Source organism: Nyctibius grandis, chromosome 1, assembly GCF_013368605.1.
Source record: "Nyctibius grandis isolate bNycGra1 chromosome 1, bNycGra1.pri, whole genome shotgun sequence".
Classification (NCBI taxonomy): domain Eukaryota; kingdom Metazoa; phylum Chordata; class Aves; order Nyctibiiformes; family Nyctibiidae; genus Nyctibius; species Nyctibius grandis.
The window spans coordinates 25,141,785-25,169,179 of record NC_090658.1 but is presented as its reverse complement, the minus strand read 5'-3'; the positions used below and the strand labels follow the sequence as shown (position 1 = coordinate 25,169,179).

Genomic DNA, 27,395 nt, shown 5'->3' with positions numbered 1-27,395 from the left:
GTCTCCCAGCTCAACCCAGCACATTACCAGTTCCTTCAAACTCAGCCACACTTCCCAGTGCTGCTGCACTCGGCGTGTGCTCCATAGCTTCTGCTGAGAGTCTGAGTGCATCATTAACGGCAATTATTCCAACAGCACCTAATGCCCAGCCTGTGGTGATGTGAATAACTAACAGGGAAGTTTAAGATTAAACAGTTCTCCCCAAACATATAGGTTATCTTCCCACACTTCTTCCTCTTAAGCATCTCCGTTACACTTGTTTTGCGTGCTTGCCAAGTGCTGAATTAGCTCAAGTTACCACATTTTATCACATACTCCTCTTTTAGGAATAATTTACATACAATGAGAAACTTACACCATGATTTAAGTCACTGTTAAACTTGTCTCAGTACGAATCATAATAAACATTGCTGAGAAACCACACATGAATTTGTGGCTTGCTTATGCCACCAAACATCAGCCAAATACAAAGTAATGGACCATTCTTTGAAGTGCTAAAATCCTGCCTAGAAATAGACAGGCAGGATACAAAGGGTTGTTTCAATTCTCTATTTATGAGTGGGGACCAGGGAGGTCTGATCACAAAGTAGTCTCTTATTTTAAGTGGATGGGAAGCCCAGCCCACGAAACTTGCTGGAAGATCTACAGTATTCCACACATTCTCATTAAGTGGACCGTTTCATTACCAAGAGTGAAATCTGTTTTGTTTTTCAATAGGAAAAATAAAATCCATTAATATAAAAGTCATGAGCAAAAGAGTCTCTTTCAAACTCTTGGCACTAAAAAAAACCCACCTATTGCTGTTGTTTTACAACACCAGTTTTAATTTTCAGTAAACTCTGACCACTACCTAACTGTTCTCATGGGCAAACCAACCCCTGTAACGTAAGGCTTTGCAAGGAGCAAGCGGCACACTGAGCTTGAGGTCAGCATCTTAAGCCTTGGAACAGATAGAAAGCTTCTTATTAAGTCATCTTGCATCCATCTGCTAAGAAACAAACCAAGGCAAAGTTATGCCTTTCAGCCTTGCGAACAAATTCTGACCAATCTGGACTTCAATCTGGAGAGTCCGTGTTTTAGCTCATCTCCCAGAGGTAGGTGTAACTTTCTTGCTAATATATATCAGAAACTTTCTCCTGCCTGTAAGTTTTTAGATGCTTACACAGACAGCTACAGAGCCAAAAAAATCACAGATTGAAAGTGAACAGTCACTTCAGAAAATCTGGATTCATTTTCCATAAAAAGCTCAGAGGTAGACATTTCTTAATAAAGAGAGGTAAGAGGATTCTCTTTGGCTCTACTGTCATGAATCTACATTAACTTAATAGAGCAAAACACAGAACATTATTTTAAAAAACAGGCAAATGATTGCAAATATCCCTTGCAGGGATGTGCCAGCAATATTTATTGGATGGAATGATACAAGAAACTGAAGTTTGACTCTGGGGTTTATATCCTACAATCCCGAGTTGGTGAAGATGGGAAATTGTGCCAAAAAGCTGAGACTGTTTAAGGCAGAGGAAAAGATATTAATCTGCTTTTTAAACAGGAACAGAGATAAACAGCAAGATAATCTGCAGACAAAAATATACGAGAAAAATATAAATAGAGAAAAATTGTTTCAGCGTCCCCTCAGAAGTTAACATTCCCAGAAGATGATTCTGAGAGCGGATTTCCCTGAAATACTCTCACTTCTGATAAATCATAGATCAGCATATGCAGCCTGTGGAAGAAGACAGTTTCTTACATCTCTCTTGACTTCTCTGAGAAAAACAGTCACCATCCATAGGGATGAAGGTAATGACAGGAAATATTAGGGACCCTGGACAAGTGGAGGGGAAGAATTCGTTCTTTTCATAGGCAACGTGAATGATGAAGGTTTCTGCCCCTAATAACAGGGACTTCAGCATGAATGAAACTGATGGCTTTTTCCAGCAGATAGAACAAAAGGCAAGATCCAGTTCTTGCAGTCTAGTCTTTTACTAGTCCTCTAATGAGTGGCTTCGTTCTCATACATAGTCTGATCGCTCAAACCCAGAAATGCCTAGCTCATATGGAGACCTTTGAGCTCACATAAATGCATAGCACTTCCACTGCCTCAACGTGAACTATGAGCATGCTATGAGTAGCACAACACTGAATCACAAAGCTGTGGGATATTTAATTTCTAGTACAGATAGTGAGAAATAAGATAGACCCCAAGCACAGGGTTTCTATTCACCATCTCCTTCTATGAAACGTGATATTTCCAGTACATGTTTCTCAATCAAACCATCTCCAGATCAGCTCCTGTGAATAACTCAAAGTCAGTAACCAGCAGTAACCAGATACTTGCTGGCTGGATAGTAGGCAACACCAAGCAGAAGTGAAACAAGCTTTCAAATGCACTTTACTCACAGCAGCTCCATTCCTTCTCCCCCACTGACTAAAGATAAGACAGTGCGCTAACACTTAATATCCAAGTGTAACTAGCCATTCCCTTTCCTCTTCCTTCCTCCAAACAACAAGCACAATTCTTTGAAACATTACAAGTTTTGCTTCTTAGATTAATTCAGCACTGTGTCAGCAAATGACAAGTACAAGTGCCAAAAAGATGCAGTTATTATTCATGGCTTGTGCAAGACCTTTACATATTTATTGGATTAAACTGTGACTCTATCTTGCATCATCTTGATGTGACTCTTGTATTTTAGTTAATTTGAAACAGTGTTACTGAATCACAGAATGGTGAGGGTTGGAAGGCACCTCTGGAGACCACCTAGTCCAACGCCCTGCCAAAGCAGGTTCACCTAGAGCACATCGCACAGGGTCATGTCCAGGTGGGTTTTGAATATCTCCAGAGAAGGAGACTCCACAACCTCCTTGGGCAGCCTGTTCCAGTGCTCTGTCACCCTCAAAGTAAAGAAGTTTTTCCTCATATTTGGATGGAACTTCCCATGTTTCAGTTTGTGCTTGTTGCCCCTTGTCCTGTCACTGGGCACCACTGAGAAGAGTCTGGCCCCGTCCTCTTGCCACCCACCCCTAAGGTATTTGTAAGCATTGATAAGATCCCCTCTCAGTCTTCTTTTCTCCAGGCTGAACAGGCCCAGCTCCCTCAGCCTTTCCTTATAAGAGAGATGCTCCAGTCCTCTAATCATCTTTGTAGCCCTCTGCTGGACTCTCTCCAGTAGTTCCTGGTCTTTCTTGAACTGGGGCCCCAGAACTGGACACAGTACTCCAGGTGTGGCCTCACCAGGGCAGTGTAGAGGGGGAGGAGAACCTCCCTTGACCAACTGGCTGCAGTCTTCCTAATGCACCCCAGGATTGCATACAGTAAGCCGTGCAGAGTTTGGCTGTTTAATGGGAAGCCAACATTATGGAGATACTCGGACTTAGTCACACGGAGGCTGGAATTTATATCAGAATGATGATTATTGTCTTATAACAGGGCTGGTTTTGGCTGCTTTCGGCAGGCTTGGGCAGCAGCGTCAGAAGCAGATCATTAAAGCTCAACACGTTCCCAAAGTCATGAATCCAAGCGAGGAGGCTGGAAAGCGGTTTATACGTTTTCTATTTTTATCTAACAACAAAAACTTTCCTTTGGCCCAAATCCTGCACCAGATTGCCTTACAGCAGCTCAGGAGCGTGCCGAGCCCCCTCGCTTTCAGGGGGACCCTCTGCTGACAGGTCCAGGCGGATCGGCGTGCAGGATCGGGGCTCTCCTCCTCCGCTTCACCGGAAAGAGGCGCCTGGGCAAGTATCGAGCTCACCGTAATCCCGAAACTCCACACTTTAATTGCGAGGCTTTCACTTTCTGCCGGCGCGCGCGGGCCCGGGCGGGCGCGCCGCCGCCAGGGGGCGCTGTGGCGCCGGCTACCGCGGCCGCGCGCCTCCTCCCGAGGGCCCCGGCGGGACCGGGAGGGAGCGGGGAGACGGGGCTGCGCCCGGGGCTGCACCCCGGCCCGGCCCGGCCCCACCGCCGCGGCTGCTCCCTGCTGCCGTCCATGTAAACGGGTCAGGTTTGTCTGTGGCTTTACGGTCCCGCGTGCCCGCTCGCTTCTCTGCCCCGGGGTGCGCCAGCCCTGTGTAACTCGGGGCAGGGTTCGTCTGTGCTGTCCCGAAGCCGGTATCTAAATCCTGCCCCGAGGCCGGCATCCAAATCCTGCCCCGTTAAGTCTCGTGCGAGTGGGTTGGCGTCGGCGTGGCCGCGGAGAGCGCGCGGGAGTTGCACCCCTCAGCGTGTAACTTCCAGGCACGGCGCGTTATGGTACGTGCGGGGAGTTCCCCTTGTTTCTGCAAGCCCAGATCCTGTAAATGAAAATTCTGACCCTGCTGGGTATCTGGATGGAGAGTCCCCGAAGGCAATTTATAGACTGTTTCGTGACTAACGAAATATGGTCATTGGGATTTTCAGGTATAGCCCGGCGAGCTGCCTTTATGAGAGCAGAACGTAAAGATGACAGTGGTGACAGGCAAAGAGAAAGTCTAAGTCCATTGAGCCTGTTCCGCTGCACAGATAAGGTACCACAGCCATTTGTGTGATACCGAGCATCTCGAACAGCACAGCCACACAGCTATTGCTATGTGCAAACACTGAACAAAGGCAGGGGACCACAGAGTTACAGACAACCATCAAAGAACGCTGAGCCAACACCCTTAACGTGTGTCCTCAGAGCACGCGCAGAAGCACTACTCAAATCCCCAAAATGGGATGGCCATTTTAGCAAACACTGACTTTTATAGCACAAGAGGATTGCAGCACGTCAGTCTTGCTGAAGTCACGTCACGGTGAAACCACTGCACAGTCGTGCAGTTTCCCCATCAGCCCTGTTCCAATGCAGCCCTGAATAACAAGAACCTGAACAATTAGCTCTGCTGCTCAGTAAGGCTAACTCTCCCACCCTGCCAATTCAGCTGCATTGCTTCCCACACTGAGTTATTTCATTTATTGCACACTGCATTGTGCTGCAGATATACTCTCAGGTTTATACATGCACTCAGAGAGCAAGCAGTTATGGTGATTTAAAAAGCAAGCAACCCATAAAAGAGTATGTATAACAAATCAGGTAAGCTCTCTGTAGCCACTTCAGTACAAATATTGGGAGGGACCTCAAAAAATAGTTTGATCATTAGTAGACAAGAATAATCTGCTTTGCTGATTCTGCTGTCGAACTGGTAACTTCTGGCAAGAAGGTGGAAACATCTCCAAGGCCATTTTGACAGGAATGGCCCCCACAACTTAAGCCACATTGTCTTTGAAATGCTGAGAAAAGGAACGTGTAGCTGCTTTTTAAAAGTGGGCATGTAAACTCACTTACACAATGGTTAAGCACTTTTGGAAAAACCTTACCCCAAATCATTCTCTCTCAACTGGAAGCAGAACATACTTTATATCAGATGTAATTTCTCTTTTAAGCAGCTTTATCTTAAAGGTTTTAGTATTTTACTTTCACAGCTACTTGTCCAATCCGTAGCCAACACTTCATTCAATGCTTGGAGTTGTCTTACAGGTACATAGATCCTGGACTGTACTGATCATGCCTACTCAGCAAGAATAACATGCATTCAGGGGCTGAGCACGCAAAGCCTTGTCCTCTCATGCAGTGAGTTTGGTGTAAACTCAGGAAGGATTCCCTGGGCATTGCTTTTCATGTGATTGTTCCAAACCCTTAACCAATACTATGAAGGGCAAGTCTTAAAGGAATTGATACTAGCCAACTGGTTTAATTTTTTACACGATTATCACTGGAAGGATCAGAAAGAACTGAAATACAGGGTATGTAGAGGAAAAGTACACATGATTCAGTAAGAATGTTTAGTATTCTGAGTAGCCTTTTTAGGAGATAAACCTTACCTGAGAAAATTGTTAACGTTTTGCAGCTCCCAGGGGAGTCCTTTGGAGCATATTTCTGCATGTTATAGACTCACGCCTCACCTGGGAGTCCTGCCTCATTGCTTGGGAACCACTGTTCTGTGCATCAGATGCTGTGTAAGACATTTTTCCACTACTGTACATTTTCCATCTCTCTCTGTAATAAAAACAGTATGAGGAAACTACAAGAAGCACTCAGTTCCAAATGACCTTATTCCATTTTATTGGCAATGGCAAACCTTTCTAGAGAGTGAATTGATGTACAGATGGACTGCCTATGCTGCCTGACTCATGGGATTGAAATGCATTTGGCATATCGTGCGCGCATTGCTGCAAAGGCTAGTTTAGGGTTTAGAAATGCTAAAGACAATTATGAAGAGTAATCTCTTACTGGGTATCAACCAGTACTGCTTTAGAAAGCATCAAGATAGAGGTGAAAATGATTTATCACTTAAGTCCTCTTCTTGAAGGCATGAATTTCTTTAAAAATAAAAAGACAAGTGTGACACTAAGATTTCACAAAATACTTTAGAATACACTACCAGAAAGAATACCTCCATATACAAAAATCAAAAAGTCATCATCCTCATCACAGAAAAACTTAAAGATCAGTCACAGATTCTTCCAATGTTTTCTCTACCTTGTTTATGCCCAAAGGAAAGTGGAGGAGAGGAATCTTTTCAGGTTATTACATCTCAATCAATAAAGTTCCAGAGAAATGACGACCATCAAGAACAGAGTTCCAAGTAAGCAGCTTGTCTTCTTCATCTGCATGAAAGTGGTCAATTCAGGAAACGAGTGATAGCATTGCAACCGCCTATTAATGTCCAAGAGTTCAGCTATTACTAAAGCATGTTAACAAGCCAGCTGAGAAATGTATGCAGCTATCAAATGGCAGATAATCTGTCCTGTTTATGTATATAAATGTTGGATGCCAAACGAGGGTGAAGGGGTTTGTGACACAAGTGTTCAGTAGCAAGCACGACCTACCAAGTCAAGGCATTCCCCTGCCTTTACTTCTGACTCTCTGTCATGGCAAGCTCCTCTCTTTCAGCTGGGCCATTCCTGCTGTTTGTCAAGCCATTGTGTGAACAGGGTCAGGCAACTGACACTCAAAAAAAAGGCTCATTTTTTCCAGGCAAGATTACTTTTCAACCAGCTACAGTTCTCTGACTGGGTTTATTATGCATCCCATAAGCATTGTGCTGGCACCACAGGGAGGGCAGCAATATGGGAGAAGGATGGGGGTGAGCGGGTAAAACCTGCTTTAGACAGTGTTGCCACCCAGAAAACTGTATGTGCACCTACTCCCTCAAATGAAGGATTGCTATTAGTGCTTTTACACATTACATCCACACACCCTGAAAGTATACTCAAACAGCTAATATGGCATGAAATTCTAGCCTAGGTGGATTTCAGAGACAACCAAAGCTCATTTTTCTCTCTGGATGTCTGAGGTCTCTGCCCTTTCCCTTCCTCTCTCCCCACACTGAGTAGGAGCTGAACACCTTGGCTGAAACCCTGGCAGAAAGGCAGTCCCTGATGACAAATCCCACTGACTCGGGGGGTGGGGAGGAGCAGGTTTCACTCCAGCACTTCTTACAAGTTTAAAACCAAAACTTCTCACTCTTTGACTCCATCAGTAAGAAAACACAAATAAGCATACTGCAATGTCTTACCATAAAGCATTAGTGGCCCTTCAAAGGAACCAAGGCATTTCAGTGACAACTGAGATTCAGCAGGTGCATGTCCCATTCTGTCAGTTCTGGTAATCAATGGCAGAGGAGCAGAGCAACATCCATGCAGCAACATCTTAAACTGTGGCTGCTAAATTTACCTGAGCCAATTTATCAATGCTCTTACTCAGCTGGAATGTACCCACATGAACATCCCTACTGAAATCAGCTTGTAAATTAGACAAATGTCATCAACACCCATTTTAAAATTCCTTTCTGTTGCCAAGATGGAATAAAGAGGATGGGGGGTGTATAGGGAAAGAAACAGATGTGATGTTTTATTGTATTAGTTAAGTTGTTGGGACTATGATTTTGAAATCAGTAAGGCAAATCATGCAAGTGCTTGGCAACATATGTAGCTATTTACAATTTCCCAGAAGATTTTGAGAAAATCTAGACTGCAACATGCAACTTCAGAACCTGAATATGGATCCATGCACGCGAAGTTCTTGTGCTCTCACTGGGAGTATCAGCACACAATTAAATGGAAATATTTAAATTTACTAACTACAGTGCTGTCTTGGTTTGCAATCTAAGAAGATCCACTTTCATGCCAAATAGACAAGAATTAAACTCACCTCATACAATTCCCTGAGAGGACTGAAGATTAAAAAGAAATCTGCTCCATTAAACTCTGGAGCAGAACCTCAGAGAACTAACCCTTGGTTGCTTGTTGGATGACATCAGAAATCAGCCATCAGCGGTGTTCTGCCAATTTCCTGGATGCTGGAGAGTTTTGGTAAGAGTTGCATTAAATGATCTGTCATCAACTGAATATTAATCTCTCAGTATTTTATTACTCAGTCTTAAACGGGGCCTTCTGGAGAGCATGAGTTATTGGCCATGGGAGGCAGTAATTACGAAGTGAGGTTTAGTGTAGAAAACATGACAAGTGAGTTAAAACAGTGTCTGGGGACCATTTAATATTGTGCTGGCAAACAGAACATATTATAAAACCATTTCAGAGAGAACAGATATAATGCAGGAATCTAGCTGTTAAACTACGAAAAGGAACCCTGAAGCAGAAAATTATTTTTTTTCATTTCTCACGTTAAGACATAACCTTTCAGGCTACGCTCCCTTAACGGAGCAGTAGATTCTGCCTATACAGACCACGTGTGGATGCACCGAGTTTCTTGAATGTGCTGCAGGACCAGACACATTTTTTAAACATGTAGTAATCACTGTACCTGAGATGCCGTGTTCCATGGTCTGCCTTTTGGGTGCCACATGGCTGACGACAGTCTCCCTGAACTCAGTCGTGAAGGGGCTCCAAGTAAGAGTGGAGTTAAACTGAGGAAATATGCACTAAACACGTGCGTAACTACAACTATTCTGTTGTAGTTAAGAAAATATTTCAGTAAAGTGAAAGCAAAATCACACTGAATTATTACTGTTCAAATATCCCAGCCTGAGCCAAGTATGAACAGATACTATGCATTGCGAAGGGATGGTAAGAAATACTGAAATCAAAGTGTGCAGGGGATCCGCTGTCACAGGGCAGGGCATATGGCTGATAAAAAGATAAGTGGCTTTGAAAAGCATCACTGAATTATTAGGAAGCCTCAACCCATAAAACACCAAACCGACCATTTCAGGCCGCATGACACAGCCTGATGTTCCCACAGCCATCATTATTGCGTGACAAAGTATGAGTAATAGCAGAGGAGTTTTGTTCAAGTGTATCAGTGCATGGAAAGACCAGGAAAGTACTGAAACATTTCCCTGAATTGTCTATACTCGTTGCAACAAATCCTCTGCTTTGAAGAACTTATATTCTTAGTAGGTATAATGGGCAGATGGCAGTGGAAAGAGACACTTTTTACCTGATAAATGACCAACAGCAATGTACCTTGCAAAGCATGATAGACCTGAGTGAAGAGCATTTCTTCATTAAACAGCATTTTGAAAATGTATAGCATAATGCAAAAAAAAAAAGTCATTATTGTATTATTATTAGGGAAACTGGAATGTTTCTAAGCAAAGAAGTAGAGCCTGACTATTGACTTGGGATAGATTATTGCTTTCTCACTATTATTTTTAATATGCATTCAGTAACTGAATTACTGCTCTTGAAACTCTACTGTTTAGGTATAAAACAAGTATGCAGACTGTGTAATGGGATTTTTATTAAGAAACCATGCAACAGTTTAATGTTGTGTTATCATTTGCAATAGTGTATTCTTCAAGCTTGTGAGAGCAAACCAAGTAAACAGCAGCTAAGAGTTTCTCCATACGCATCTGATGTCACGTATTGCAATAAAAGTGAAATTGAAAACACATCATCAATTTTTTCTTTTGAATGTATCTAGCTGGTATTTAAAAAGTAAAACAATTTCATTTTTCCCAACCATTATAAAAGCTGTAACTTGAATTCAAAGTAACTATCTACAACTGTACATCGTTTCCTGAATTTGTAGTTGGAAATGTAAAGAAAATAAATGGAAAATAATAATGATGGAAAACCAATTAGTGAAAACTGTAGGAATTGGTTTTCATATGAATTAAGTAGAATATTTTGAATTTTGTAAAATATCAATCAAAGTGATAGTAAAAGCTAATAATCTAATAATTTATGGGGAAAATGTTTTGACCACAGTTTCTTAACATGATGGTAAAAATACAGATGTGTTCACATGTGAGTGCCATTTAGAATTGTCCATATAAAGCCTGAGTGGTCATGTAACTTTATATTACGGCTCTCAATCACCCGTATCCCTGTTTATACTCTTCTGCTTGAATTGTATCCACAGTTAGATCCTGTCCCTGCTGCAAGCTGCTCTGCGTGGGCTGACCTCATTGACCGTTCAAGACTCCTCGAGTTATCTGAAACTCCAGACAGGAGAACTGTGGAACTACCCGCAGGAGGAAGGCTCCAGCTGAGGCAGGCTCCCTCAGCATTTTATTCACCTGGAAAAAGGGACTTCTGTTCTTCTATAAACAATACATAAGATGTTGTCATTAATTTCCTCACCTGTATGATCAAAAAGTCTCTTTGAAATTTGTCGCCTCTTGGTTATTAATCAAGTCCTTAAACACAGCTGATGGATCACCTACCCCTAGAAAGGCATGAGCAAGGGTGCGTAACCTCTCAGTGCACTGACAGAACAGGTCCTGAGTCCATACTGGAACTTAGCAAACAAATGGGATGACCAGAATTTACAAGGGAAATTTCTAGCCTGGGTACTATTGTCATTTACAGTAAAAAAGAAAGAAAAAATATTCATCTCTAGAGATTATTTACCTCGCAACCCAATAGTGCACTTGGAAATTACTGTACCCTAAAACAGCTCTGATAAGCAAAGATGAAACTCAAATAGCTAAAAGGGAACTAGCAGACCTCTTGCTTAGTATCAAATCCTGTTTTAAAACCTTCTGCTCTTAAAGACATCCTGTTTATATATTTAATCAATGAACTGGGTGTAAGAGAAACAAAAATTGCTTGCAATCCTCTGTCAAATGCATATTTGCAAAGTTGGAGTAACTCAGCTTTTAAAGTAAACAACTAAACAGTTTGGGAAAATCCCCAAATTCCTATTAGATTTTGTTTCTGTTTCTCTGTGAACAGTTTTCTGATTTTTCTGGGAATGTACCATGGTTCAATGGTAGGCATTTAGAAAAAAAAATCCCCTTGCTTTTCTGCTCTTTCCTTACCTGGATGTTATCAAAGATTTCAATTTGATAAGAGACTGTGATCCTGACAAAACCTTACAACTGTGTTAGCTCTCCCGTCAAAATGAGCTTCTGGAGTTAAATCCAGTTGGCGGCTGGTCACAAGTGGTGTTCCCCAGGGCTCCGTATTGGGGGCAGCTATCTTTAACATCTTTGTCAATGATCTGGATGAGGGTATCGAGTGCATCCTCAGTAAGTTCGCAGATGACACCAAGTTGGGCAGGAGTGTTGATCTGTTTGAGGGTAGGAAGGCTCTACAGAAGGATCTCAACAGGCTGGATCGATGGGCCGAGGCCAACTGTATGAGATCCAACAAGGCTAAATGCCGGGTCCTGCACTTGGGGCACAACAACCCCATGCACCTCTACAGGCTTGGGGAAGAGTGGCTGGAAAGCTGCCTGGCAGAAAAGGACCTGGGGGTCTTGATCGATGGCATCTGAATATGAGCCAGCAGTGTGTCCAGGTGGCCAAGAAGGCCAACAGCATCCTGGCTTGTATCAGAAATAGTGTGGCCAGCAGGACTAGGGAAGTGATTGTCCCTCTGTACTTGGCACTGGTGAGGCCACACCTCGAGTACTGTGTTCAGTTCTGGGCCCCTCACTACAAGAAAGACATTGAGGTGCTGGAGAAAGTCCAAAGAAGGGCAACAAAACCGGTGAAGGGTCTGGAGAACAAGTCTTACGAGGAGCAGCTGAGGGAACAGGGGTTGGTTAGCCTGGAGAAAAGGAAGCTCAGGGGAGACCTGATCGCTGTCTACAGCTACCTGAAAGGAGGTTGTAGCGAGGAGGGTGTTAGTCTCTTCTCCCAGGTATCAAGTGATAGGATGAGAGGAAATAGCCTCAAGTTGTGCCAGGGGAGGTTTAGATTGGATATCAGGAAAAACTTCTTCACTGAAGGGATTGTCAAGGAGTGGAACAGGCTGCCCAGGGAAGTGGTGGAGTCACCATCCCTGGAGGTATTTAAGAGATGAGTAGATGTGGTGCTTAGGGACATAGTTTAGTGGTGGACTTGGCTGTGCTAGGTTAATGGCTGGACTTGATGACCTTAAAGATCCTTTCCAACCAAAACGATTCTGTGATTCTGGATAATGATGTGAGATTCAGGGAGCTCAGGAGGTTGCCTTTATTTGTTTTGGTTTGTTTCTTTTAAGATCTTCTTGCTTTTAAAGATCAATTGCAAGCCTTCTACAAAGAGAATAAGGACATGGGACAGGAGGAAATATTTTGCATCACCAGTATTGTCAACTGGTCTCACATCAAATAATCAAGCTTCATCCTAAAACTCAGCAGGTTGCATGCATACATGCCTACCTATGGAATTGCTCACATACACCATTTCTGTTGGGAGGCTATTCCTGAACATCTTTCTTCTGACAAGTAGAGACTTCTTCACATGTATAGCTCAAAAATATATACAAATTATACTTATTTATTCTTCTACTAACATTACTTCTTCTCTATTATAGCTCTTTCCTTTACATGGTCTTTACTCTGCTGTAATTACACAGATAGTGATCCTACCACTTCTCAGACTTTATTTGTCTAAAATGAAATCTCAGAAAAATAAATTACTCATTCCCTTAACCTTCCTAGTATCCCTTCTATGTACCTGTACTAGTTTTGGTTCACCTTTCCTTATCATGGTTGAGCAGAAACGTATGCAGAATTCCAGATGAGGTTTTGCCAGGCCCTTGCATAAATGCATAGATATTTCTCTCTTTAAGAACACAAATACACAAATAAAGAAATAACCCCATTACCATGCATCTGAGTTCCTATTTAACTTCCTTTTTGCCCCTATGCATTTGTGCCTCAATATCAGTTACTGACCAATATGCCTTTGCTTGTTCATTCCATTGTCATTTCCAATTGATGAGTCTCCACCTTGTGACAGAAATTCTTGTTAATTATTCTTCAAGTTTGTGACTGTTTACTTTGAATCACGACAGGGTGCTAGATAATCTCATCTAGGTTCCCTTTCCCACAAAATGTTGGACCAGATGATCTTTCAAAGTCCCTTCCAACATGGGCTGTTCTATGATTCTATGATTGATTATCATGGCATTTCTATTCTCTTCTGAAAGGTCATGCAGCTTCTTTCTTTTGCATGATATTTCAGTCTTCTTCTGTACTAATGCTTGCTTTGTATCCAAAATCCTCACCAAAGATATAAACAAGAGTGGTGTGAGATCAATCCTTGAAAACCTCCACTTATAAACCACTCTTTAGCCTGATAGCTCCCTTTTCAAAACAAACTATTGCCATTTTTCTTCAGCTAGATCTCTGCTTATTTTTCAATTCTTGTACTATTCCACATAATCTCCAGCTGAAGTAGTTGTATCTTGTATAGCATTGCATCAAATATTTAAACAGTCTTGTTGCTTATTCCTTATCCTGACAGATAATGAATTAGTATTCTCAAAATTTACTTTACAATGGGAAGATAAACCTTAAGAATTTGCTTATCCCAAGAGAGTTTCCTTATGACCTTTGCTTAGAATGTTGAGAGTTTTGACATATCAATAATTTTGAATAATGAAAACATGACAACAAGTTCGTTATGAGACAGTTAAAGGAGAAAGTTCTTCCAGATAATTGGAGACACCTATCCAGAACTGAGTTCTGAGGGGAATGGTCTGTGGTAGACTTAATTGCACAACACCCAGATCAGTGCAGCAAGCTATACTGGCAGTCTGTAGAACTTACAAAACACATACAATAAAAACTCTTCTAAGGCAGATTTAAAACAAACACACCTATTAGAGATATCATTTTCTATGTGGCTACATGAAGCTGCTGCTTCAGGATGAGATAAGCTGTGAAATTGAAGCACAGTAGTCATTCGGTACTAACTCAGGGCTCAGTTCTGGGGCCGGTGCTGTTCAATATCTTTACAGATGATCTAGACGTAGGGATTGAGTGCACCCTCAGTAAATTTGCAGATGACACCAAGCTGGGTGGCAGTGTCGATCTGCTGGAGGGTCGGAAAGCCCTACAGAGGGATCTGGACAGGTTAGATAGGTGGGTCGAGACCAATGGCATGAGGTTCAACAAGAACAAGTGCCAGGTCTTACACTTTGGCCACAACAACCCCATGCAGCGCTACAGGCTGAGGGAAGAGTGGTTAGAAGGCGGCCCGGCGGAAAGAGACCTGGGGGTGCTGATCGACAGCCGGCTAAACATGAACCAGCAGTGTGCCCAGGTGGCCAAGGAGGCCAATGGCATCCTGGCCTCTATTAAGAATAGTGCAGCCAGCCGGTCTAGGGAAGTGATCATCCCTCTGTACTCGGCACTGGTGAGGCCGCACCTTGAATACTGTGTCCAGTTCTGGGCCCTGCACTTCAAGAAAGATGTTGAGGTGTTGGAGCGAGTCCAGAGGAGGGCGACCAAGCTGGTGAAGGGTCTGGAGGGTCTGACCTATGAGGAACGGCTGAGGGAGCTGGGGTTGTTTAGCCTGGAGAAGAGGAGGCTCAGAGGTGACCTTATTGCAGTCTACAACTACCTGAAGGGAGGTTGTAGTGGAGTGGGAGTCGGCCTCTTCTCCCAGGCAACTAGCGATAGGACAAGAGGACATAGCCTCAAGCTTTGCCAGGGGAGGTTCAGGTTGGACTAGGAAGAATTTCTTCTCAGAAAGGGTCATTAGACATTGGAACGGACTGCCCAGGGAGGTGGTGAAGTCACCATCTCTGGATGTGTTTAAGAAAAGACTGGACATGGCACTTAGTGCCGTGGTCTAGTTGACATGGTGGTGTTAGGGCAATGGTTGGACTCGATGATCCCAGAGGTCTCTTCCAACCTGATTGATACCGTGATTCTGTAACTCCTCAAATTAATGTTTCCATTCTGTACGAAACAGCCCTTTGTGGTTTAGCTTATCCACTTCTGAAGAGAACTGTAATGATTCCCTTAGAGCAGACCAAACACATAACTAGTAGAGAACAGATTATTTGCAAAAGCTATGCCAGTTATTTCCAGAATAGACAAGCCCTTACATTTGATGTCATGGTTTAAAAATTCTACAGTGGGAGAAAAAATTCCTACTCTATTCTTATGGATTTTTTCCATAGGAACTATCTAGGAAAAAAACTTGAATGAGTACCAGAAAAGGAGTACACTGCAGGGCTGCTTCTGCCTCCAGTGAAATCAATGTAAAACCCTCCCTTCTGCAAAGAATTAATCCAAACTTTTTCAGTCCCTTGTGGATATGTGCCCACACCATATGCTCTGTGTACATGTACAGTGTTTCTCCAGTGACCACTTGACAGTAACCCAGGGTTTACAAACAGAAAACTCCTACCTTCCTATAAAGAGAATAACAGCAGTCTTTGTAACAGTAAATAAACCCACCACTTCTCCTGCTTATCAGACATGCTTCCTTCCTGTGACAGGAATTATAGCACCGCACTGATGGGAAGAAGAGAAAAGGGATTTTTTTTAAAATGGTTGTTTTATCTATCACTTTCACTGAGGCAGAAATTCAAGACTGATTCACAAATGGAAACCCCAAATGCCATGCAGCAAAGCGTTCATCTACGGACAGGAAACAGTATGGGTTTTACAAGCTAGAGTAAAGGTTACGTCACTTTTAAGTACATTTTAAAAGACTGCACAGACACCTTCCTTAATATTCAACTGACAAAACTAGGCACACATAAAAGGGCTTTAATCATATACAGGGCGTACCAGTGAAGTTCTATTTCTATATATTCCTACAGATTATCCTTGTTCCTCTAATACCGATAACTTCAAGCGTGTTGTCACCAAGATACATAGGAACTGAAGGAAACAGGAAGAAGGAAAAAAAATGGCATTTGGAATAAAAGGGTGAGAGAATACAAAGGCTGCTGCAAATAGCAAATGCAGATGAGATCCACAGATACTGCAGAAGGAGCAGCAGACGACAGTAAAAGGTACCAGGGAAAAGCACAGAAAGTCTGTAGAATAGGCTGTTTTAAATATGTTTTTTTAAAGGTGTATTTTTAGCAAGATTCCAGATGAGTACATGAAGACACTTATAAATGTTCACAGACATACATGTAAAACATCAGTGGGAAGAAGGAGGACTTTCTGATCAGCTCTCTTGAGGTATAATAGTTGATCTCTGTTATACTCACACTAGCAGTTTTGGGAAGCTTGACTTTGTCTTTCTGTTGATTTTTTTTACCTTTGGAGGCTAAAATTATCTTTTCAAAATGCGCTCAATTTAAACCTGACCCAACAACAACTGAAAGAAATGAAAAGACAAATAGCTGAATTGGACCCAGTCTGCTACCAGAATGAATACTGTTATCTGTGGGTAGGTTTGCACCGAGCATTTTGCTGCTTAATTAGAGTCACAGAAAAATACAAGAAGGAAATCCATGCTAACCAAATCTAGGCAAACTGTAACCTTCCTTGTGAGCCTAAGAGGCAAAATCCAGCTTTCTTGGCAACCCTCATGTACCATCACGCATCCACAAACAAGACTGCAATTCGCAGTGCTCCTCACGTGAACCACCATCTGAACATAGAAAAGGTCTTCCCTATATACCTGCATCTGAAAATCATGTGGATGTGATACAGACCACATTCATAGGGAACAAGTCAAACTAACTGGAAGTGCTCTGAAGCTACAATGCATCAAGTGGTATTTTAGCCATATATAGGTGTGAAACATTTTTCATGCTGGTGTAATACCCTGCTGCAAAAGGAGAGGTTTGGATTTGAAAAAGAACTTTCTGTTGCTTCCTTAACCAATGGGCCTTTTCTTTTCTGTTCTCCTTTCTGGTTCCCTATTCATGTAACAGTTATCCCAATCTCCAGAACATGCTTTTGGTTTTGAAACTCTCTGTAAATCAATATCCTCATGAACAGCTCCTGCAAAAAGCGTAATCGGCCTGTATGCATATGATTTGCTTAGGGATACATAAGCCTGTGCTTTAACAGTTCATTGTCCCTTTCGAGCCATGGTTCAGCTATGACATTAATTCTAGAAATACATCAGAATGTTGGGTTTCTTTGGCTTGGGACGCTCATTTTCCTCACTTCTTTTACTCAGGGTTCCCAGCTACCTTTGAACATTAGTCGCACAATACACTGTTTGTGAGAGATGCCTTGGTTAATCTATTAAACAGAAGAATGATGCATAAGGCCCTTTGGAAATAGTGCTGGGAAAAAAAGTGATGCAATAGATGCAGGAGGAAGAAGCAGCCCAGGCCCCGCAGGGTTCAGAGCCCGCAGTTATTAATGGACATGATGCACAGGCTGGAGCTACACCCTGCGGTTGTGGGAAGGAACTGGTGGCAGTGAGGGACCCTGCAAGACTCCCGGCCCTTCCAAGGAATAGCAGCACAACCTCAGACTGAAGTTGCTGTTGGAAGTGCACAACATGGCTGTGAATTGAGCTCTCTTCCCCTGTACACTCTGCATAGACATTATACAGTTAATAAACCAATGATCTCCAGTGCAGAAACAGTGGACTAAAGCTTGCATCATGGAACGAGGGATAGCACTTACTGATGAAGAGTGTACAACAGAAGTTGGACTACTGAATGTTAAGCTGGAGCGACTTTCTAGGCAGCTGTTTAGAAGAATAAATGTGTAAGGAGGAGGATTTTACACAGGGAACTAGATCTGTACTTCTAGAAGAAAGCATCTGTAGGACAAAATCTTTAGAAGGATTCTGCTGGGATGGACTGTCTTGGACAGTCTTGATCTTACCTCCCATTTTTGGGGGTCTTCAGAGCTCCATAGGAGAGACCATGCTTTTGCACCAGCCCTGACTTCAGCTAGCTACTTGCCATTCCCAGCCTCAGCTCAGCTGCACAGACCTAGTTAAGAGATGTGAGACATCCTCTCTCACTCTCCCTCCATCCTAAGCTATAATGAATTTTCCCAGAGTGAACGTTGTTCATTTCCACTATGCTCCTCCTCCTCCATTACACCTCTACTCTGCCCAAATTACACAGTGGCATCCAGGGACTGAAGGAATGTGGGTGGGTGGATGAAGATCCTTAAGATCACTTCCTGCCTTAAGGGTGACACACAGAATAATATCAAGGACATTATCCAAAATGCATATTTTCAAGTGTCCTGAAACTTTCATTTTCCTTGGCAGGGACTGCACCAGATTTTCTTTGTGGGATGACTCAGTTCTTGCAGGACCATAAGAAACTTTGAAGACTGCATTTAGGCTGTAAATAGCTTCTGCAAATGATGAAAATTCTCTTGGGGACAACCTAATGAAAAATTTTAAAGAAGCCAACAGCTCACACCTTTTATCTTGAGTTTCTAGACTAAGACAATGGCGTGAGAGGGCCCTTTAGAAGGCAGAGTTGACTACACCGTTTCCCCAGTTCTCTCTTGGCAGTGATCAGCAATGCATCATTCTACTAAAGAAGCTAAAAAAGAAAAAAAAAATCATTTAGATATTTCAGATCATATTCTGCTGATAAATACTACAATCCTGGTGAGGGGAGAAATTAATCCCATGAGTTGAACTCAAAAAAATCCAGATGCTAAAGTGAGAAAGCTGGCAAAGGGATGGAGCTTTCTATTATCCAAAGGTGCTCTTTGACTGAGAAATACTGCAAGAAAAACACTCTTTGCTGGATCCCAGGCTACAGCATTCACATTTCTAGAGCTTGACACTACTGAGAATCTTCAGAGAAAGTAAACAATTTTGTATATTTCTCACTAACATTGTCATAATTCTTCCTTTTTGTAAAAAAAAAAAAAATTAAAGAAAATGTAATGTTTTTCTTGCAAGCAGTTATCAGACATCTTTAGTGTGGACATGGAGCAAAATGCTTAGCTAAACTCAATTTGTTCTATCCACGGACATAATTTACGAGAAGCAATATGCAACGTGATGTATAAAGATATTTGTTAATTTCCAGTGGGTGCATTAAACCAGTAAATTTTAAAATCTGCTCTTTAAAATGTATAGAACCAGCAAACTCTGTTTTGTTTTTCTTCCATACAGATCAGACAATCATCATTAGAAACTGGCCAAGACATATTTTAGGATATAAAACATTCCAAGAATTAGTGTCAGCAAGGCTGATGGTTGGGGATATTAAAGAAATAAAGATTGGGAAAACTCATTTGTTACATACACTTCAAAAGAGGAACCAATGAAGAGGCGATAAGCAAATAACAAAACAACTGACAGGAAGATTAGCATTAGGCCTTGGATTTGACCAGTAAAGAAAAAAGTAGAGATGTTATAAAGACATTGATTATTGAAGAAGGTGGAGAACATCATAAAGATGAGACATCACTTTTATTAAACAAACCTGTTTGGAGAAAAAGAAAAACAGCAGCCAGAACATGATACACATGGATGACAAGTGACAAAGGGTTACTGGCAGTGGACACGTGGGAGAAAGGCATCCCAGCTCAAGGTCGGTACTTTTCCCTGTCTACATTCCATCGCGTGACAGTGGGCTGCATCGCACTTTGACATTTCTGAATGCAAAACCGCAGCTTGAAGAGTCTACCAAATAAGAATTTGCAGTTCAAGTTGCCTTCTTCCATAGTGGTGTTTTCCTGAGATCCAGAAGACTATAATACTTCAATGTGGAGAAGAGATGCATGGTCAAGTCCAGCCCTCTTCGATGGAACACCTGCACCATAAGTAGGCAGTTCTTCGAATCTCCTGTTAATGGCACTTTCACACATCACATTTAAAGGCAATCGAGGATAGGTCTCATCTTGGCAGGCAGCTGGCAAGTGCATCAGGCCTTGGTACGGTCACAAAGTTCATTGTGCAGTGCAATAGCGGACAGATCTTTTCATGATCCTTCAACACTTCGCTCAAGTGTTTCATTTCATCTGTTAGCTTTCCGATTTCTCTTTTCAGGGAGGTATTTTCTTGCTCAAGAGACTCATATTCCTGGAAGGAGAAAAAAAAAAAAAAGCCTACTCATAGTCAAAACATTCTTTTGAGTGCTTCCACCTTGAGTATATTCACGTAACTGTAGAAAAACTGCGTGGTTTCTTATTACAATGTGCACAATGTCAAGGAAAGACAGACACAGCCTGGGTACTGGAACAGGGCAAGTGCTTTATGACCTGTGACCTGACCACGCTGCAATTCCCTCTGTGGCCCTGAAGACCACAGGAGGTGCTGCTGGTCCTTGGGGGTCCCCAGCGGCCCAGGGCTGCAGGCGTGGGTGGCTGCGTCCCCGTGGTGCCCTCTTCCAGCCCTGGGCTGCCTCTGCTGGGAAGGGCCGAGCAGGGCAGCTCTGCACTGTCAGAGCAGAGCAAATGAAAGCACCGACTTCAGGTAGGTGCTGGGAAAACCCAGTGCTTGGCATTGCCAGTGAGGAAAGGGCAACCCCTGCCCTGGGCCATTGTGGGGAAAGGCCATTTACCCAGGTTCCGGCAGAGATGCCCACCTAGCACAACGTGTCCAGTGATAGCCACTCTCCTCCAGGCTGGCCAGGGCTTCTAGCCACCTGCTCAGGTGCCCAGGAACTCAAGAGCAGGAGGAGGGGAGCGTCATGCCAGCTTGTTCCCAGCCCCACTTTGTCACCAGAAGGCCTGACCGCTGCCTTGGTTATCCCTGACCTGGGCTGCTTTTGAGCTAAGGCTTCTCTGGCAATGAATAAGCTGCTATTAACTGCAGGGGAGTTTTGAGATGCTCTGCAGCATATCTGTGACGGATGCGAGACTCGCATGTCACATTTTTTGGTAACTGCGTGTCTCAAGTGTCCCTGCTGTGAAGCCTTCTCATCCCAAAGAGAAGAGAGCTAGAGGTTCAGAGCCAGCCCACGGAAAACCTGCAGGTGTCTGCACCTCGCTGCTGGCCTAGGGCTCAACACTCACCCACTCAATCTCACCTCCCTGGAAGAGCTTCAGAGCAAACTTCAAAGCCTATACACGCCTTAAAAGGCCTGTTTATCAGGCAGCAGGGAGAGCCTCTCATGCAATGCCCATCTGGGCAGCCTGGGACTGCCTCCGTTGCCCTTTGCTGCAGGAGTTTGGATCCCCTTGCCCTTCCTCACACCCTTCCACCACCTCTCACACACAGAGTAAAACAGGCACAGTCCTCCTAACACATTATGGTAGCCAACTCTAGCAAAGCTGTCCATCCCCACCTCTGGCTCTGTTGCCCCAAACCCCATGGGGTTGAGTTTTGGAGTAAGTGTTACTCTCCCATTGCGCTGTCCCATTTTCAGGGATGAGACCATCAAATTGTTCTTGCTAAAAATGAATTCCTATTCAACCAGATCTGCCTGCACCTGGGAAAACCTGTGTGCCCGAGAATGAAGATTCCCATCATGAGGAAGATCCTCAAGTTCAGGAGGAACATCAGAGAAGCTGCAGGAAGGCACAGGGCCCAGAAATGATTCTACAAAAGCCAGGGGTTACCCCTTTCCAGAAGTACCCTGCACCTGGCTTTCGCAGGCGCTGACTCAGAGGAGATCTGGGAAAAACCAAACCCAAAACTCCCCACACTGTCCCTCTTGGCCTCTGCTGACTGTCGGCAGATCCTTCCACACTGAGAAAGAGAAGAGCCTGTGCTGAACCTCCAGAGCTGAACAACTGACTCAGACACAATCACAGCAGCAGAACTAACATTTACCCCTAGAGCCCTGGCTACAACAAAAGCGCTGTTGTGTGAGGTAACATCCAAAACCAGAGAAAGGGGATTCCTGTCCTCCAGCGTTTGCACTGGGGACCAGAGAAAACTACACCACATTGTGATATTGCAAAGAAGTATTAAGAGTTTCTGGAAGAATCAATTACTGTCATGTTTTTTTGGAAACACCCACTGTTACTTATCAGAGCATACAAGTATAACAGCTAACTGAACCGAGCTCTCATACTCGGAGTTTTTTAGGTTCCTAAGAAGCCTTTTCAACCATGTATTTCTGCCTCACACCATAGTTTTAGAACTGACTTAAGCCAGCACTGCCACTAAGCACCATAGCACTGCCACTAAGCACCATGGATGGTCCCCTCCTCCTCCATCACCTTCTCCCTCATAAGGCAGCAAGCGTTCATCCACTGCCACAGCGAACGTGACAAGCTTAACACTAATCCAGAAGAAAATGGGTTTGTTTCAGCCCAGAGGAGTCGTGGGGTCCGGTTCACTGGGTCATCACGGGAATAGCAAGAGAGGGAGGATGAGGCGAGGGCAGGACCACATCTCCCTCTCCTCAGCAGTGTCACTGATAGAAAAGCTGCACTGTCCAGTGTGAGCATCAGTGTCCGGGAGTTCCCGGGCAGACACCCCGCAGCACGCCTGTCTCTGCCTCACACCCACAGCTCTCTGAGCTGGATTAGCGTGAAGCCAGGCCCACGCCTGCTTGAGAAGTCCCATTTATTGTAAAGTCCCGCACTTGGTAGCCAAGCTGTGCCTGCAAAACATCAAGTACCCATTCACCTCGTGGAGTTTATCTGCTTTCTGAGTTTGCTTCTTCCGGCTCCTCTGTGCAGCAACTCGATTTTTTTCTCTCCTCCTTACCTTCCTGTCATCTTCTTCATGGCTCTGGAAGACAAGCCAGAAACACTTCGCTAGTTTTTAAGGTGCACATAGAGACACCCGAAGTCGGACGTGTAACTGTTTCTGGAAACGAGCACGTACTCCCAATTTCCCAAGCACGTACTCCCAATTTCACAGCACCTACCCCGGCCTTCCCACAGACCGCACAGTGTCTGCACATCCCCCTGCCCCACCGCACAGGTGGGGCCCGAGCCGGAGAGGTGGAAGCCGGCAGAGATGCCCAGGGGGATGCCGCAGATCCCCGTGGGCACTCGTTCTACCGCTGATGTGGGACCCTGGGCACCCCCGTCTCCCCCGGCGGGTACCTGCGCTCCCTCTCTGCCCGACGGGCAGCATTTTCCACGTGCCTCGCCCCGGCGAGAACGAGGAGCCGGAGGTGCGAGCGGCGGGGAGGCAAGACGGGCTCCCGCCGGGCCCGCACCCGCTGCCGGCGGAGCAGCCTCCGGCTCCCCGCCCCCGGCGCTGCACCCAGCGCCCTCCCGGCTGCCCGCGGCGGGGAAAAGCCGCTGCCCGCGCCGTGTGCCGGCTGCAGGGAGCTTTCCGCCCACCGCCGGCGGTTCCCCCGCTCTTCTACCTGGAAGAGCCGGCACCACAGCCGCCTCCCGGGAAGGGAAGGGCAGATGCCCGGGGGGTGCGGGCACCCCCGACCCGGCGCTGCCCGGCGTGACTCAGCTCCATGTGCCCGCCCGCCCACAGCGCCGAGCCCCTCCGCCCCTGCCCTACCTGCTGGCTGCCCTCGGCCGCCGCGCTCCGGCTGCCCCCCGCCGCCGCCGGGACGGCGCACGACATCCCGCCGGCTGCGGAGCCGCCCCGGGGCGCCGCTGGGGTCCCCCGGCCCGCGGGCGGTGGGAGCGGAGGGCAGGGCGGGGCGGGGCGGGGCGGGGGACGCACCACCCTGGGCCGCCCCGGTACCTGGAACCCCCCGGCCGGGGGGCGGAGCCGCCTCGCCGTCGCGGGAGCCCCGCCGGGCCGCCCCGCTCCGCCGCCCGCATGGCCGTCACATGGCGCCTGGCGGCAGTCGCGCCGCGCCTGAGGAACCGGGAGCCCCGGGACTGCCCGGACCCCCCGGTCCGCACTGCTTCTCCTCGGGCCGGCCGCCTCGGGGCTGATCCCGCCGCGCAGGCAAGGATGCCCGTCCGCCGGGACGGCGGGGTCTGCTCAGCCCCCGGGAGCCGGGGGAAAGCCCGCACCTCCGGGCACGGCGCTGCCGGGCAGGAGCTGCCTGAAAATCCCCCGGAGAGCCCCAGCCTCAGGGGCCGGCTGGGCTCGGCGCCCCTCCGGGCGGCCCGACTCGTGCTTTCGCCTGCAGACATAACCGCCCCGCAGTTTCTCTTCTCCCCACATCCTCTCCCGGCCGCCGGGCGGGGAGGCCAGGCTGCCCCCGGAGCCAGCCCAGCCCTCCCGCGGCGCCCCCCGAACCCCCCATCCCCCCGCCCCCCCCCCGGTGCTGGGGACCAGCTCACCCCCGGCCGCTCCTGCCCGCTGCCCTTCGGCAACATCGGCTCTCACAAGCGGCGTGAGCTCCAGAGGAGTGACAGCCGGCTCAGCCAGGGTTCACGGGCGTGAGGACACGGCACCACTGCTGGGATAAAGCGATTTTCACTTTCGCTACTCGCCCTGTTCCTTTAAATAATAAGGAAATGCCACAGGCTTCTTGTAAAGGCGAAGCCAGACCAGGACTGCTGAAAACACAGTTGCTGCCGACAAAAATCTGTTTAACTATTCTGTCCCGAGTATTTTAACAGATGGAACAATGTTTCTTTTATCCCTCCAAACACTCCCTACATTTTAATAGAACCGTTATCTTCATCTCCTGATCTGTAGGAAGGGAAGGTGTTTGCACCGACAAGTACTTCAATAACATCCGTAGATTCATTTGTATATGGTACCTCAGGTGCCCCCCTGGCTGTGCTCAACTCACAGGGACAAACGCGTGGCCATGCGAGGAGGGGTAAGTGCCCCCAACCTGCAGGGCAGTCAGTCATAAACCCCCAGGTATCTCAATAAACCAGATACTTCCCTATTTTTCTGGTTTACCCAGAAGTTTGAGTCATCCAGCTTAGATGAAGATGAGGTTACAAAGTTTGCAAACGGAGTAAATATAGACTGTCCTTTCAGGAAGATCTGGCTAACAGTTCGTGCTGAAGGTGAGAGAACTGCACTGCCGGGGAGTTCAAGAGTCAAACCAGTCTGTGTTCTCCCACGGGTTTCCTGATAGGCTCCGGGACCATCAGCATTACTGAAAAACCTGAGCAGGATTTCCCTGGTGGGAAGCGCTTTTCCCCAGCTGTTCCACCTCAAAGCAGCTTGTGTCTCCATCTTCCAGGCTACCCACACCTTTGCTTTTGCACTTATTCAGAGCTCCTCCAACCCCAGAGGACTGAGTACCTGTGAGCCTTTCCCACCCTAATGGCCACAGGAATGCACAGCTCAGATGGGCACCCTTGCCAAAGTGCCCTGACCTCACCTGTGTCCCCAGACTGTGCTGGGTCTCCCAAGCATCTTACAGGATGTTCCCAGCCCCCTGCTTTGTTTAAAAGCAGTCTGGCTTCTCCCTTCCTTGGTCATCCAACATGCTGACACCAAGATGCTCGCCACAGGGGTGCTCATGGAGGTGGCTGAAGGTGTGGGTTCAGTGTCATTCTCCAGCTGAGGGGATCCAAACCAATGTCTCCTGGAAGGCAGCCCTAGCTGCCAGGGGGTGAGCGATCAGGTGAAATGCTCGCAACTGCTCCTTTGAAACAGTCTGATTTTGCATTAGCTACACGTCATGCAGTTGAAGAAAAGGAGTAGAAATACAGGCAGTTAGCAGAGACTTTGCTGGGACAGTTGCTTAAAGCACAGAGCTCCTTGCTGCCTTTGTAGCTTAAGCACAGCTGAAACAAACAGGACTAGAAGCCGGTATTTTCCTAAGCTCAGGGAACAGGTATATTCTCTCACAATAAAATCTATGAACCATGCGGAGAAAATACCTCAACAGCCCTTCAGAGTGATCTGGGGGAAAAAAGCCTCCTTCCACAGAGGGACTTTGAACTGACCCCACACGAAGCTCTCGTGCTGTTCCAGGGGCAATGCTGCTGTTAATGGCAAGTGCACAAGCAGGTCATCAAACCACATCAAGCCCTGAGCAGCTTACCAAGAATTTATTAGTACTGCATAAATATCTACTTCATTGAGTAACTCCCGGCAGCTGTAGAGTAAGGTTTCCAGGATCCCACAAGTATGGGACAGGTCACGGGACTGTCCCCTTGAGCCTGAATACAGTCTGCTCTTGTTCAAAGCGGCAAAGGAAATGAAAAGTCAAAATTTGCTTGTGGGAACAAGTTTCTGCTTAGTATTAAAGCTATCTCTGGTACATCTGTAGAAATGCCTACACAGTAATTCCAGGTAACGCAGCAGTAAAGGCAGAGCGTTTCTATGCAGGACAGAAAACAAGCCCAGAAAGCATTCTAGTCAGCTGAGTTCACATTTTATAATGGCAGTTTATCAGTGATTTTCGTCTGCACTGAAGCAGCCTACACACATGCCGAGTCGAGTCGTGTACGCAGCTTATCACAGCACGGCTCTTCTGAAGAACAGCACGTATCAGAACTGGGTTTCACAGCACCAGCGCGCCCAAGCTTCTAAACAGGTGTCGGTGTCTACGTGAAGACTTCTGGAAGAAGAGCTTCCCTGCATGCTGTTTGTAATCCCCTTTATTCAAAAACTACACAGAGCAAAAGCGTGTGTGGATACTGCTCCAATTTGCAAGTTTTTCTTGGGTACGGATGGCCCACCCTGACAAGCAATAAGCACGGTGCTGACAGTGCACACTAACCAACAGCCAGATGTTCCACCTCACCCCAAAAAGCCAAGAAATTCAAACTCGGTTTACGATATTCCCAAGCATCCATCACCATTGAGCTGTCTTACAAAACTCAAAGGCTATATAAAGAAAATCCACCAGACATTTCTTGATGCAATACCAACTCACCCCAAGTTAAAAATAAGAAGTTTGGCTGTTGTGACATTTCAGTAGAAGCCTGATTAGACGCTTGTCTTGCACAACACTGCTGATTTCTATGAAAAGTTAACTGAAGGACAAAGGACTACTGGAATGGGAAAAAATGAAGTATTTTATATATTTCTGCCAGTGGGAAGAATAGATCCCAGGCATGGCTAGTTGCAGGTATCACTTCCTGTAGAAATTTTTAATAATCATTTGAAAAACAGCTGAACATTCAAGTGTTGAGTTTAGCTCACCACAGAACTTGCATTTCAAGAGAGGTCCTCTGACACCTTGCATTGCTGCTTGGCCAAAAGCGGCCACCAGAGATTTGTAAATTCACAGTTTATATGCTGCACTTGAATCTTTATGGATTGTTTTCTTTGTCCTTCTTTACACTATTTATTTGGCCAGCACTTCCAGATGCATTTTTCTTTTTCCACCCAGCTGCTGTTGAAACAAGAGCGATGGAACAAGACCCGACTGCCCTAGCTTAGGGCATCCACTCCCCCTTCCTTCAAATCCCATGCAGACTAACTATCCTGCAATCTCTTAACACGAACACACACTGTAGGGTGAATTCACTAATTCACTTAGTAAGTCTTAATCCACAGTGCTCTCCCTCCTTAAGGCATTTGTCCTACCCTGGCCATTTTTG

At 45.6% G+C, this 27,395-nt stretch overlaps 1 protein-coding gene across 1 annotated transcript; it reads right to left on the bottom strand.

Moving 5' to 3' along the window:
• Nucleotides 1-19,947: 19,947 nt before the first annotated feature.
• BATF3 (basic leucine zipper ATF-like transcription factor 3) lies at nt 19,948-25,869 on the bottom strand. The gene is made up of 4 exons (XM_068425258.1): nt 25,791-25,869; nt 23,476-23,906; nt 22,633-22,737; nt 19,948-20,133 (listed from the first exon to the last, which is right to left on the bottom strand). The coding sequence occupies exons 1-4, from the start codon at nt 25,867-25,869 to the stop codon at nt 19,948-19,950; spliced, it is 801 nt and encodes a 266-aa protein (XP_068281359.1).
• Nucleotides 25,870-27,395: the final 1,526 nt, after the last annotated feature.